General features: G+C 40.9%; 1 protein-coding gene across 1 annotated transcript in view; it reads right to left on the bottom strand.

Annotated features, from left to right (window-relative positions):
- The window catches only part of DIP2C (disco interacting protein 2 homolog C), a 412525-nt gene that overhangs the window by 7461 nt on the left and 390765 nt on the right, over window positions 1–14299 (bottom strand). Inside the window, exons 32-33 of the mRNA XM_042782247.1 lie at window positions 10321–10378; window positions 5312–5386 (exon numbers count right to left, since the gene is read on the bottom strand). Of these exons, the coding sequence (XP_042638181.1) occupies window positions 5312–5386; window positions 10321–10378 (133 nt within the window). The remainder of the gene's footprint in view (window positions 1–5311; window positions 5387–10320; window positions 10379–14299) is intronic.

A 14299-nucleotide genomic window follows, 5' to 3' on the forward strand; every position in this document is an offset into this window, starting at 1 on the left:
TTTGAACCACCAGCCTTCTGGTTAGCAGTCAAGTGCCTTAGCCACTATGCTACCAGAGCTCCTAGAAAAGAAGGTAGAACATCAAATAAGAGTAATGACAGCTGTCTCTTATCACCGAAATAAAGCATTTCCTCATTAAGATGCATTCCCCACAAGAAAGTCACCTTGAAATTTTCACCAGTTCTTTAAACCTGACTGTGGGTTTGGATGAGTGAAGTGGTTTCTGAGATCAGCACTACTTCTTCCCCAAAATTTTGCTCTTAAGCCCCTCAACAGTGTGGACATCTGACAAGGTAGGCAAAGACATCTGTCAGGATTCTCTCCAAGTGTTCAGACAAAGTAAGCTCTACATCTAAACTGTTATGGTGAATACGCCTTGGCCCAGCAATGAGTTTTGAGGCAATTCCTACATAAAATCTATACAGAATTCTATCACCTTAGTTCTGACCTTTCCATATATATGACTGAGAGATTTAAGTGATAAGCCAAAAAGTATCCAAGGAGAAAAGGAGTTTGGGGAGGTAAGAACTGATTAAGACTCATTCATTCATCACTTATTTACACATTTGCATATGTTAATGTGTTACCAGGTATGTTATTCTTCTCTGAGCTTACATTTTGTGAGGAGAGAGAGAGATAGTAAACAAGTATTTTTTAGATGGTGATAAGCACTATGAAGAAAAAGGAACTGGAGAATGACATGAGGGTAGATAGCAGACAGGGGATGTTTATAAAGCAGAGACCTAAGGGGACTGAGAAACGGGAGCCACACAGAGTGCTTGGGGAAGAGTGTTTCTGTCAGAGGGAGTGGCAAGTGCAAAGACCTTGGAGTGGAAACATTCTTTACATCTTTAGAAGAAGCAAAGAGGACAATCTGGTCACTGTACAGTGAGAGTGAACGGTGCCTGAAGAGTGATAGGAGATAAGGACAGAGAATGATTGGGGCCAAATACATAAGATTCTGTAGGTCATGGAAACGATTTTGGGTTTTACTGTATGAGTGAGGTGGAAGGAGTTGAACAGAAGAGTGATGTGGTCTATTTTATATTTTAAAATGCTCATATGGGCTTTTATGTGAAGAACAGACTGGAGGAGAGAAGGGCAAAGGCAGAAAGATCATACTGGAGTCTACTTTTACAGTAATCCAGCAAGAAATTATGGGAGCTCTGGTGGTGTAGTGACTAAGGCATCTCACTGCTAACCAGAAGGCTGGCGGTTCAAACCTACCAGCCACTCCTCGGAAGGAAGGTTGGGCAATGTACTTCCATAATGATACCACCTTGGAAACCTAAGGAGGGGTTGCTATGAGTTGGATCTGACTTGATGGCAGTGAGCTGAGTGAGTTTTGCCTAGGATGACAGTACTAAAGATGATGAGAAGCTTCACCTTCCAGATATATTTAAAAAATAGGTAACCTGCTACAATTTGTTGATGGAATAGATGCAAGACATAAGAAAAAGGGAATAGTCGAGGATGACTGAAATATTTCTGGCCTGGACAACCAGTAGAAAGGAGCTGCTATTTACTGAGATGGGAAAACAAGATGGGGAGGTTGTATGGGAGCAGGGGCGGAGATTAAGAGTTTAGTTTTGGACATATTAAACTAGAGATTTTCAATCTAATAAGTGTCTGGAGTTCAGGGGAGAGGTTAGGGCTAGTGACATACATTTAGCAATCATCAATGCATAGATGGTATTTAAAGCCATGGAAATGGATAGGCTAATTCAGGAATTAAGAAAAAATAGAGAAGTCAGAACAACTTGACTAAGGTAAATGAAGACACTAAGAAGTACATGAGAAAAAGGGAGAATTTGAGTCAATGCTATAACATACACAATTTTGCAACAACAGTAAAGACAACGAAAAAAATATGATTACATGGGTAGATACGGATGCATATGTACAGAAAGGCATATATAAGTCAATGCACATGCATGTATAGGTGTATCTGTAAGCACATGTATACAGGCATACCTTGGAAATATTGTGAGTTCTGTTCCAGACAATCACAATAATAAAGTGCATATTGCAATAAAGTGAGTTACATGAATTTTCTAGATTCTCAGTTCCAGAAAGGGCTCAAGGGCAGTGGCATCTGACCTCTAACTTCATGAAGGGGAGACCGAATCACCATCAGCAGCATCAGCCCAAGGCTGATTCTTATGAGGTCAGACATGCCACCACCCTCTAACCCTTTCACCAATTCTGACATCAACTGTCCTTCTCAAGGCAATGACCACCAGACCTCACAGATAATACTCATGATTATGGGGTTTATGAGGGAAGTAACAGATTACAACAGAGGTTCAGAACACTTAGGATACAATTCTTCAATCAAGACAGCCTCCCCATGGCAATGCCCACAGGCTTGCATCTCTGACTCTTGGTCTCTCAGCCTGGCCACTGCTCTGCTCAGGCGAGCATTACAAAGCTCTTTTAGCTAGGCCAATAAGTAGGTACACCAGCAAGCCTCCAGCCAAAGGCACTCAGCTTCTTCGCTCCATGGGCTGGCAAGCCTGCTGCTCTGTCTCGTGGTGGTCTCTTGGTTCTGCTAACTCCGCAGTCTCTGCTGCCACCATCTCTCTGCCAAGGAGGTCCAGCGCAATGATCGCAGATCCAAGGATGTGCTCCATTCCTGGCTGCTCTTGATGGTATTAAGATTCCCCCTTTCCACCTCACTACCACCACACCCACCCACTGCCATCGAGTCGGATCCGACTCATAGCGACTTCTCCCTGGGTTTCCAAAGCAGTATCACTATGGAAGTAGTTTGCCCATCCTTCCTTCTGAGGAGTGGCTGGTGGGTTTGAACCACCAGCCTTCTGGTTAGCAGTCAAATGCCTTAGGCATTATGCCACCAGAGCTCTCTTCCCACCTTTGGGAGGGCTTATTTTAAGCCTAGTGAGATGGCAAAACTGACCAATCCCCACATTAGGGTTCCATACACTTTATTTGCATGGTTGCACCCCCACAAAGATGTCATGTACCTTATTTACATTACAAAAAAGCCATGAATCCCCTTGGTGGGCCACAAATTACCTCACATTTACACAGTTCCAGCCATCTGGTGGGAGTCACAAAGACTACGGCTAAAAGAGCCATACCAAGTTATTCCTTGAACCGCACTAGTGCATATGAAAGTTATATTTATACTATTCCCTATTCTATCAAAGAAGCTCTGGTGGTATAATAGTTAAGGCATTTGGCTGCTAACCAGAAGGTCAGTGGTTCAAACCTAGCAGCCACTCTGTGGAAGAAAAGATAAGGCAGTCTACCTCCATAAAGAATTATAGCCTTGGAAACCCTATGGGAGTTGCTATGAGTTGGAAATGACTTGAGGGCAGTAAGTTTGGTTTTTGGTTTGGTAGTCTATTATGTGTGTAATAGCACTATGAAAAAGTTTGAAATATGAGAATTACCATAATGTGACACAGAGATATGAAGTGAACACATACTGTTGGAAAAATGGCACCAATAGACTTGCTCGGAGCAGGGTTACCACAAACATTCAATTGTAAAAAGCACAAATAAAGCAAAACTGAGCAAAATGAGGTAGACCTGTATACGTGTTTGTGTGAACTGCACATATATCCACATATATAACAAACCCCATAGAGGGCAGAGTTATGGAGGCTTCTTAGATATATCCAAACAACCCACAGGATTAGTTCACGGGGTTAGAAGGTTTGGGACTGTAATCTCAAGGGACAATTTAGTCAATTGGCATAAGACCATCCACAAAGACAAACGTTCTACATCCTAGATTGGTGAGTAGCACTGGCGGTCTTAGAAGTTTACAAGCAGCCATGTAAGACACAGCTACTTGTCTCTACTCATATGGAACAAAAGGGAATGAGGGAAATCAAAGGCTCAAAGAAGAAACTAGTACACAGGACTAAGAGCACAGATGAACCAAAATTTCTTCTAATCTGAGACTAGAAGAACTAGATGGTATCTAGCTAGCACTATGGACCGTTCTGACTAGGGACACAATACAAGGCTCTGGACAGAATGGGAGAAAAACATAGGACAAAATTCAAATTTCTAAAAATGGCCAGACTTACTGGACTGATAGAGACTAGAGGAAATCTCAATGTCACTGCCCTAAGATAACCTTGGAACATATATTTTGAAGCTATTTCAGTACCTTTCAGCTAAATAATATATTGTCTTTAAAAAAAAAAACCAAAAAACCCACTGCTGTTGAGTTGGATCTGACTCATAGTGACCCTTCCTTGGGTTTCTGAGGCGGTATTGCTACCCAAGTAGATTGCCCAACCTTCCTTCCGAGGAGTGGCTGGAAGGTTTGAACCACCAGTCTTCTAGTTAGCAGTCAAACGTTTTAGGCACTAAACCACCAGAGCTCCTTACAAAATAAAAAATATCACCCATGAGTAATGTGCTCCCTGAAACTCTTAACTTCATGAGACCAAACAGTCAACATTTACCCAAAAGCAAAGATGAGAAGGCAAGGAGGGACAGGGAAGCTATTAGTAGATATTCTTTCTTCCTCAGTGAAACAAGCAAATTGATCAGCTGAGAGCAAAGAATGGGGAGAAGGAATTGGCAGTTTGAGGACAAAGGTAAATGTCTAGAGAGTGGAAGAGTGACTCACCCAGGGGAATGGGGCAGGAACATCAAACAGCACTAAGGGTGTATGAGACTAGAAGTCAAGAGTTGAAGGTGAGACCTGGCTGCATTCTTACATGTTTTCTCCAGCCACATTCAATCACTAGTGTACAGGCAGAGTGGGCAGGTAGCTAGATTCAGCTGGGGTGGGGTTTCAATATTAATATAAGGCAAAAATGCAAAGTACCACTGTTTTTTTTTCTGACCTGAAATAAATATATAACTTATTCTTCTAATACATTTGCTACCATTATTGATGCTGCTATGATTCTAAGTTCTATCATTATCCCCTTTTAGTCCTTCTCTACTTTTTTTCCTGATGAAGAAATTAGCAATGAAGGCAGACACACGGGAAACAAGAGGAAGATGAATTAGTCCAGAGCTAAAAAATAAGGACACTTGGTTCACATATATTAAATAACTTTTCTGAATTCTTTGAAGATAATCTGATACTTCCTTTATGAGATCTTTTTGTAATCCTGAACTTTCACAGAATCATATGAATAATAAAGCTTATCTCAAGTTATTTCCCAATCAGTCATTACTTCTTATCCAATTTAACCAAAACTTGCATTGAGGATCCATGATATGTAAATAGTTTCAGGGAAAACAGAAGATATGTAACAGAAAAATAAATTTGATCTTGGAGGCCATATTTTACAGAAGACACTCTATAACTCACCTCACCAAGATGTGAGTCGCCCAAAGGTCCTTTTGTTTCTGGATTAGCAATTATGATCCGGACGCCTGGAAGTATCTATATGAGAGATGAGAGAATGCAAGTCAATGGACAGAAAGACAGGGTGAAAGCACACCAAATCTTATCTTTATGTAATCTGTCTAGTTTCCTTTCTAAAAATCTTTCAGAAACTAGTATGGCAGTAAGTAAAAATTACATATTAATTACATAATTACAATATAATGCTGACATTTTCACCGTACTTATCACTATAACTATATATCCTGGGGAGCTCTGATGGCATAGTGCATAAGGCATTTGACAGCTAACCAGAAAGCTGGCGGTTCAAACTCACCAGCCACTCCTTGGAAGGAAGACTGGGCAATCTACTTCCATAGTGATACTGCCTCAGAAACCCAACTCGACTGTAGTGAGTTTTTTTTTTTTTTTTAATATCCTGTGCTAAAATGATCTTAGAATTCAGAATTTTGAACAAAAACATGATAAATGAAATGATGTAACTTATTTAACACAACCTGATGCTTGCAAATAATTAATTTTCAGTTATTTCAATTAATTTATTTCCTTTGAATTGCACATTTGTCTCACATCATGGCCCATAAGCATGAATGAAAGGTTAGGCCACAGCAATCAGGGAACTAAGGAAGTCAGGGAGTAAAGTTCTCAGGGATGATTATGGGGTCAAAACAAAAACAAACAAAAACCCAGCAGGGAAAAATGATTTTATGGAAGGCTGGTTTTGTGATGGCCAGAAGTAAAAGGTTCAGTGTCCACTGCTCATATGCTCTGATGTTTTATTTATAATTAGAACATCTGTGCTGATCGCCCTATTTTCGCCATTATATTTTCAACTCTGTCTATTGGGGAACTTTTTCCTAGAGGGTAAAGTTTTTTGTTATAATGGATGCTGATGTTAAGCACCTCCTTCTTAAGTTTAGCTGAGAAAACGTTCCAAATTTCTCTGACATAAGCACATATATAAGGAAGCAAAATCTCTTTGTAGAAATCTAGGATATAGCCTGTCTCAGATTAGCTAATTTAACAATATGGTTGTTACCATCTGAAACATGGTAAAAACACAAAAACTCTTGGAACAGTTATCCTGTATGTTAAGACTGAAGTGAGATTTTTACAACTGGTTTTTGTGGCCAACTAAAATTCTGGCAGAATATGTTGATAATCTGGAGGATAAATACCATTTCATATTATTAAAACCAAATTAGTAAGAAGAATTCTAATTTGTGCTCGTGTAGACACAGGTGATAAAAGGCCCTGAAGCAACATGAGCTACTATTAGAGTTACGTCAAATGGACAGATTTGACCTCCATTCAGGGAGCAGTTGAGATAATTGGAACCAAATTTTTTAATTTTAATCTTTATTTAAGTTTAAATAGGTTTTCTGTCCCATAGTCCTGTAGTTTTATAAAAGGTAAGCACTGTGTTAGTTCTATTAAAAGCAAGTACTATGCTAGAAACTACTAGGTATCCCCTGACATCCATTCTGTGTCTACTTCCTGATGTCTAGCTGTTTTTGTCGTTCTGTGCTGTAGTGTTGATTCTAACTCATAACAATACTATAGGACAGAGCACACAACTGCTCCATAGGGTTCCTCAGATGAAACTTTTATGGGAGCAGATCTCTAGGGTTTTTCTCCCACAGAGCAGCTGGTAGGTTGGAACTCCTAACCTTTCAGTTAGCAGCCAAGAGCTTAAACAACTGTGCCACCAGGGCTCTTTAATTTTTAGCAAGGTCCCTAAATATTTGGAAACAATATAATATTCCTCAACTTTCCTTTCACCTAGGTGTGACCATCTGACTAAATTTCGGCCAGTGGTATAAAGTGTGAGTATGGGAGTTCAATGCATCTTCCCTTAAGGTTAGCACTGTTTATCTCCTCCTTCTCTCTGTCCTCCTGATGGCTGAAATGTGGAAAGGATGGCTGGAGTTGGAACATCCATCTTAGATCATGAGGTGAACTTGGGGATGGAGGCCAAGTACAACAGAGTAAGACAGAAGGAGCCAGGGTCCCTGGTGATTTCACGGAGCAGAGTTACCATATCACTGTGGATGCCTACTTCCAGACTTGTACATGAGAAGGAAATAAATTAAAACACACCAATTTTGTAGGAGGCCTCACACTGCCAGATCTCAAAACCTACTATACAGTTACAGTAGTCAAAATTGCCTGGTATTGGTATAATGACAGACACATAGACCAATGGAATAGAATTGAGAACCCAGAAATAGATCCATTGACCTATGGTTAGCTGATCTTTGACAAAGGGCTGAAATCCATTAAATGGGGAAGAGACTGTCTGTTTAACAAATGATGCTGGCAAAACTGGATATCCATTTGCAGAAAAATGAAACAAAATCTGTACTTCACACCATACATAGAAACTACCTCCAGATGGATCAAAGACTTAAATGTGAAAAAAACTATAGAGTTCTTCAAGGAAAAACTAGGGGGCAAATGTAGGGGCCCTAATACATGGCATAAATAGACTATCAAGCACAACCCAAAATGCACAACAGCAGAAGAGAAACTAGATGAATGGGACCTTCTAAAAATTAATTTTTTATGTGCTTCCAAAGACTTCTCCAAAAGCGTCAAAAGAGAATCTACAAATTGAGGGAAAATATTCAGCAATAACATATCTGATAAGGGACTTATTTCTAGAATTTATAGAAAACTCCAAAACCTCAACAACAAAACGACAATTAATCCAATTAAAAATGGGCAGAAGACATGAATAGACACTTCACCAAAGAGGATATTCAAGCAGCCAACAAACACGTGAAGAAATGTTCACAATTATCAGCCATTAGAGAGATGTAAATCAAAACAACAATAAGACACCATCTTGCCCCAGCACTAGTAGCAAAGTTCAATAAGACAGAAAATAATAAATGCTGCCAAGGATGCAGAGAGATTGGGACTCTTATACACTGCTGGTGGAACTGTCAAATGATACAACCACTGTGGAAAGCAGTAGGGTGATTCTTTAAAATGTTGAAATTAGAAATACGATTTGACCCAGCAATTCCATTACTAGGTACATATCCTAAAGAAGTGAGAGCCAAGAGAAGAACAGATATATACATACCCATGTTCATCACAGCACTATTTAAGACAGCCAAAAGATGGAAACAACCTAGATGTCCATCAACTGAAGAATGGATAATGAAACTATGGTACATACACACAATGGAATACTATGCAACCTTAAAGAATAATATGGAATCTGCAAAACACTGCATAATGTGGATGAACTTGGAGGACATTATGCTGAGTGATATAAGTCAACCACAGAAGGACAAATATTGTATGAGTCCATTATTGTAAAAAGTCAAGGAAAGGTTTATATATGGAAAGAAATTTTCTTTGTTGGTTACCAGGGGTGGGAGGGTAGGGTAGGAAACATTATTAGATAGGTAGAGACAAGTATTGATTTGCGTGAAATGAAAGGCAATGTACCAAGTGTGAGTGATCAACATGGTGGCACTGAGAAAGAGGAGGACATAGAGAGGTGCATGGGAGGTACAGACAACAAAGATGAACCCTTTTGCACATATAGTAGTGTGTCGTCAGTGAAGGCAAACATGGATGTATGGGTGGATAGATGGGTGGACAGGTTGAACTATAAGGTATGTCTATACAGGGGGAAGTGTGCCCATGACCATGTATAGGGTTGGCAAACAATGTTTCTACAAATGTATGGGTATGTTCTATAAGAATTCCCAGGTATATAGTTGAGCTGGCAAGGGACAAGGTTGTAGTCACTCCTTGGCCACAGCCAGCTACCCAGAGGGAGCAAGTAGTTGGACCTGTGGGTGTGGGACGATAGACGCAGGGGACATCAAGCTTAATTGGCATAACATACTACACAAAACATTGTTCCACCTCCTACTTTGGTGAGTAGCAACTGGGATCTTAAAAGCTTGCAAGCAGCCATCTAGATGCAACGATGGGTCTCTCCTTGTCCAGAGTAAAGAAGAATGAAGAAAACCAAGGATTCATGGAAACAAATATTCCAAGCAACTGGCACACCATGTGATCCTCAGCCTATATGAACGATTTTGAGACCAGAAGAACTAGATGGTGCCCAACTACGACTGTCAACCACTTGGAGAGGGAATCTATGTAGGAGATCCTAGATAGAGAGGGAGAACAATGTGGAACAAAACTCAAAGTCATTTGGGGAAAAAAAAAAAAGGGTGGGTGTGGACCAGGTTTGCTGGTCTGATGGAGCCTAGTGGAATTACTGAGACTATGGCCCCTAGCTGCCCTTCAGGTCTGGAATTGGACCCACTCCTGTGGCTTCCAGCCAAACAAAAGACAGGCATATGAGCTGAACGTTTACATTAGGCAGGTACACTCCTCGGAGAGTTCAATCATGGGAGAATAGAAGGGCTTTGTATGCACAGGGAAACAGCTCAGGGGGCAGGAGTGCATGGAGGGAAGGGCACAGGGAAGTGGTAACTATAAGGAGGAAGTGGCAGGGGGGAGCTCTTGCATTGTGGTAAATTGTAGTTAATGTCATGAGACAAAGTGCATGAGAGCTGCTGTATGGAAAGTGAATTTGCTCTGTAAACTTTCATCCAAATCACAATTAAAAACAAAGCAAAACAAAAAACACCAATTTTGAGTTTCTGTCTTCCTAATCAAACTTGTTGTTGTTGTTATGTGTTGTCGAGTTGGCCCCAACTCATAGCGACCCTTCCTTGGGTTTCCGAGGCAGTATCACTACAGAAGTAGGATTGCCCAACCTTCTTTTTGAGGAGTGGCTGGTGGGTTTGAACCACCAGCCTTCTGGTTAGCAGTCAAGTGCCTTAGCCACTATGCTACCAGAGCTCCTTAGTCCTGATATATTGCTTTCAAGAAAAAATTTGGAAAAAAATATTCTGCAAAATACATTTCTTTAAATTTCAAAGCATATGCACTCAGACACACAGATGGAATGACAGATTTCTTCCTTTAATACTTACTTTTCCCGATTCCATTAGGGGCAAACTATGAGGAGATCCTCTTTCTACTAAGCGGACTCTGTAAATATAGAAACAGAAAATATTACTAAATATGTTTCCTGTACCATCGAATCTCCTCCATAACTGTAAGTACTTGGTCATGTCCTCCATGGGTTGTTAGGGAAGGTTAATTTTGTTGGTGAGCATTACCTTATGAGAAAGATAGGTTAGAAGTAAAAGATAATGCTATCAGAGTGAAACAGTGCAGTGGGCAGGGCAAAATGACAAGAGCACAGTAACAAAGTCTGCAGAGAAGAGAAGTGTGAGTAGCAGTGACCATTTACATGGTGATCTCCAGAGACTGATCCATTCTAGAGTCTAGGTGCACACATTTTCTGTTTGCAAATGATATTCAATTCCAGGCAGGAGAGATTAGAGACTAGCAATATACATAATTGGAAGTCCTCAGGAAACAGGAAATGTTGGCTAAGGGAAGAACTTTGATGTCAGTGGGAACAGACTGAAACCTGAAATGAAGATCTGAAGTCACATTTATGAAATCAGTAAAGTAACTGAAAAAGTGATTCTGCGTTTAAAGTAACCGAGATTGAACTTTACATTTGCAGAAAAGGAAAAGATAAGGATTAAATTGCATATTTGGAAGAGCTGCCAGTCATGCAATGATAGTGGTAACTATTCTCAACACTCACACCTCTGCTTGAAAGGCAGTACCCAGTGTTTATGACAGCATGGCATCCATTTATGAAACTAAGTGTGCTCGCAATGTGTGGTTGTAGAGCTGAATGAACACGAGATTGGCCAAGTCAGATGGCAAAACCTCCTTTTAGAAAAGATACTTCTAAATGTCTGAAATATTTGATGATAATTTTATGTAAGATAAGTAAGTGCCAAAGACTTTGCTGTCAATCCCAACCAGAGCTACCTAACAGTCCTTCTCAGATGCTTAATTTTTAATATTGTATGGTCTCTATTACCAGTTTTACACTTCTACCATGTAGCTAGAGTACTACATGCTGTTCATTCATCTAAAATGCATTTTTCACTTAAATGAAAGTAAAAGAGAAAATGCTTGAAAACTATAGAACAGAGAAGAGAATGAGTCCTGGCACTCCCTTCTGGGGCCAGCTTTATCCATAGGGATGGCAGAGGGTTATGAACAGGTGGTTTGGGGTTGGGAGATGAAGTGGGACTATAAAAGACCCATTTTTTCTCTACCCTCAACCATCCACGTCTTCTCTACTGAGATTTGAAATTCACCACCAGTAACCCATTCTTATGCATTAAGCACAGTGTTTTCCTTTTAAGTAATACATGTTGCTGAAGTGAGAGATATAAGGAGAGGGAAGAGGAGAAGGGGAAAGGCATTGAGGAAAGAAGTCCTCAGCTTTTGCTAAGCCTAGGCTTGCTGCTTTCAGTGGGATGAACTCCAGTAGAAGGTCAGCTGTCCACCCTGTGTCCCCCATGGTATGTGGGTGATCCTTTGGTAACCTGGAAGCTCATGTTACTGAACATGTTTTCAAAGGATGAAGACTCTAAAGGCTATGTGAACAACATTATTAGCTGTCAATAAATGAGGGCTGGACCTTGGTGATAGCTTGGGTGCAGGCACAACCTCAGCAGGGGCAGCTGGCTGAATTGCTCACAGCTACTATTGCAGGATCCCTGGGTGGTGCGAATGGCTAATGTGCTGCTGCTAATGGAAAGGTTGGAGGTTTGAGTCCACCCAAGGGAGTACTGGCAGAAAGGCCTGGCAACCTGTTTCCAAAAAATCAGCCACTGCACACCCTATGGAGCACTGTTGTACTCTGACACATATGTGGGGTCACCATGAGTTGAAGTCTTTTTGACGACAACTGGTTCACTGGTTACTATTGCTTGGTCAAGGGCTGTCTGCAGCCAGGAGCACCATTTCCCTCTGGCCAACGCCATGAATGATACTCTGAGAATTCAGCAACTGAAAAACTTTTAACCTTTAGTCAACAGAATTCTTTGCTTCTCTTCTAGCCTGTAATGTAACTTCTGATGCTGCTTCAGAAAAAAAATGTAGCCTGTGAAGGAGTAAATCAGGGTAAGAGTAATGTTTTTCCTCAGCATGGGAATGTGGAAGAAATAGTGGGGAGGAGAGATACTTGAAGAGCTTCAAAAGTAGCAATTATGGAACATATCAGAACTACAAAAATGTATCATATTTGTACTAAAGAAAAACCTGGATGCTGACAGTTGTGTATTAGGGCTAGCAAAGAAAACCAACCTAGATCATGAAAAGTATATGAGCTATTCTAGAATATGCCAATAGTCTTAATGATACTAACCTTCAAAAATAAATTACTGGCTGCATTAAAATAACTATAAGAAACTGGCGATCTTTTAGGACCCAGGTAACATTATGCTAACTTAAAAACAAAACAAAACAAAAACCTCACTGCCATCAGGTCAGATCATAGTGACCCCTCCATGGGCTTCTGAGGTGGTATCTCTGTGGAAGTAGATTGCCCAGTCTTCCTTCCGAGGAGTGGCTTGGGGTTTTGAATCACCAGCCTTCTGATTAGCAGTCAAATGCCTTATGCTAAATTGTTGTTGTTGTTGTTATGTGCTGTTGAGTCGGACCTGACTCACAGCGATCCCTTCTTGGGTTTCGGAGGCAGTACCACTGAGGAAGTCCATTGCCCCATCTTCCTTCTGAGGAGTGGCTGGTGGGTGTGAACTGCCAGCTTTTTGGTTAGCAGTCAAGTGCTTTAGGCACTACGCTACCAGAGCTCCTTATGCTAACTTAGAGTGGGTAACTTAGAGTGGGTTATTATTAAAACTTTGGAAAAAAGTTTACTTTTTACTTCTAAAAAATCAGCCAGTGAAAACCCTGTGGAACACATTTCTACTCTGCTACATATGAGGACGCTGTGAGGTGGAGTCAACTCAACTTGCTGACAACCAGTATTGGTACTACTAGTAAAACATACTATTAGAACACTACTCAGAATCTATAATGAAAACATAAATATGCTATTTTTACGGAAATTTCTCACATAGCAGCACACATTCAGTTTTAGATATATGTGATACAGAAAATAGCCATGCCACTAACGTTGACTGATCTGGTTGGTCAGTAAGGCCCATAGGGTAAAATGTACTAACACTACATTGATATGCATAGTTGAGTACAATGAGTAAGTTCGCATTCAAGATGGCTGGCTACCTGTGGATTCCAGCTACTGGCTATGTGGTACAGATAAAGGAAGCAATATGGGAATGAGACCACAATAGGCTGTGAAAAGTCGTGTGTGGGCAGGGGTGAGGAAAGGAGGGTATCCTAAGAGCATGAGCAGAAAGAATGAAGAAAAAACATAAGAGATCAGCTTGCTCAGCAGTATTGCCAGCTTCTAGGTCCCAGTGCTTGGCCCCTCCAGTAGGTCCTGGAGCCCTTAGCCCCAGTATATTGGGGCTGCAGCTATCTGGGAGGCAGGCAGCTAGCCAGCAACTGGATTTTGAATCCTATAAAGGGCACACAGTCAGGCCATGGAGCAAAACTCTTAAGCCAAAAATACGGGCTGTTTCAGACAAGTAGTCTGGGAGGGGTGAGGGGTCAGCTAAGTTTCCATTTCTGTTTCCACTCTGCCTGCCACTCACTCTATAATCACTACCACTTTAGGAGTTAGAAATGCCTGCCAGGCAAGCCATCTGAAGTGCTAGGCAGCTCTGACAGCTTTACTATTATTGAGATGTCTTGAGATAAGGCACACTGCTGTAATTTATGAAACAAGGCTACCGAAGGCAAGGAAATAATGGGCAAGTACCCCTGGATGATGATTCCCTGGGTGGCACAAATGGTTAAGTGCTGGACTACTAACCAAAAGTTGAGTGGTTCAAACCCATCCAGAGATGGCTCAGAAGTAAGGGCTGGTGAACTGCTTCCAAAAAGTCACAGCCTTGAAAACACTGTGGAGTATGGTTCTGTTCTACACATTTGGGGTCGCAATGTGTC

Source organism: Orycteropus afer, unplaced genomic scaffold (assembly GCF_000298275.1).
Source record: "Orycteropus afer afer isolate SDZICR_OR568_19922 unplaced genomic scaffold, OryAfe1.0 scaffold00271, whole genome shotgun sequence".
In the NCBI taxonomy this organism is placed as follows: Eukaryota; Metazoa; Chordata; class Mammalia; order Tubulidentata; family Orycteropodidae; genus Orycteropus; species Orycteropus afer.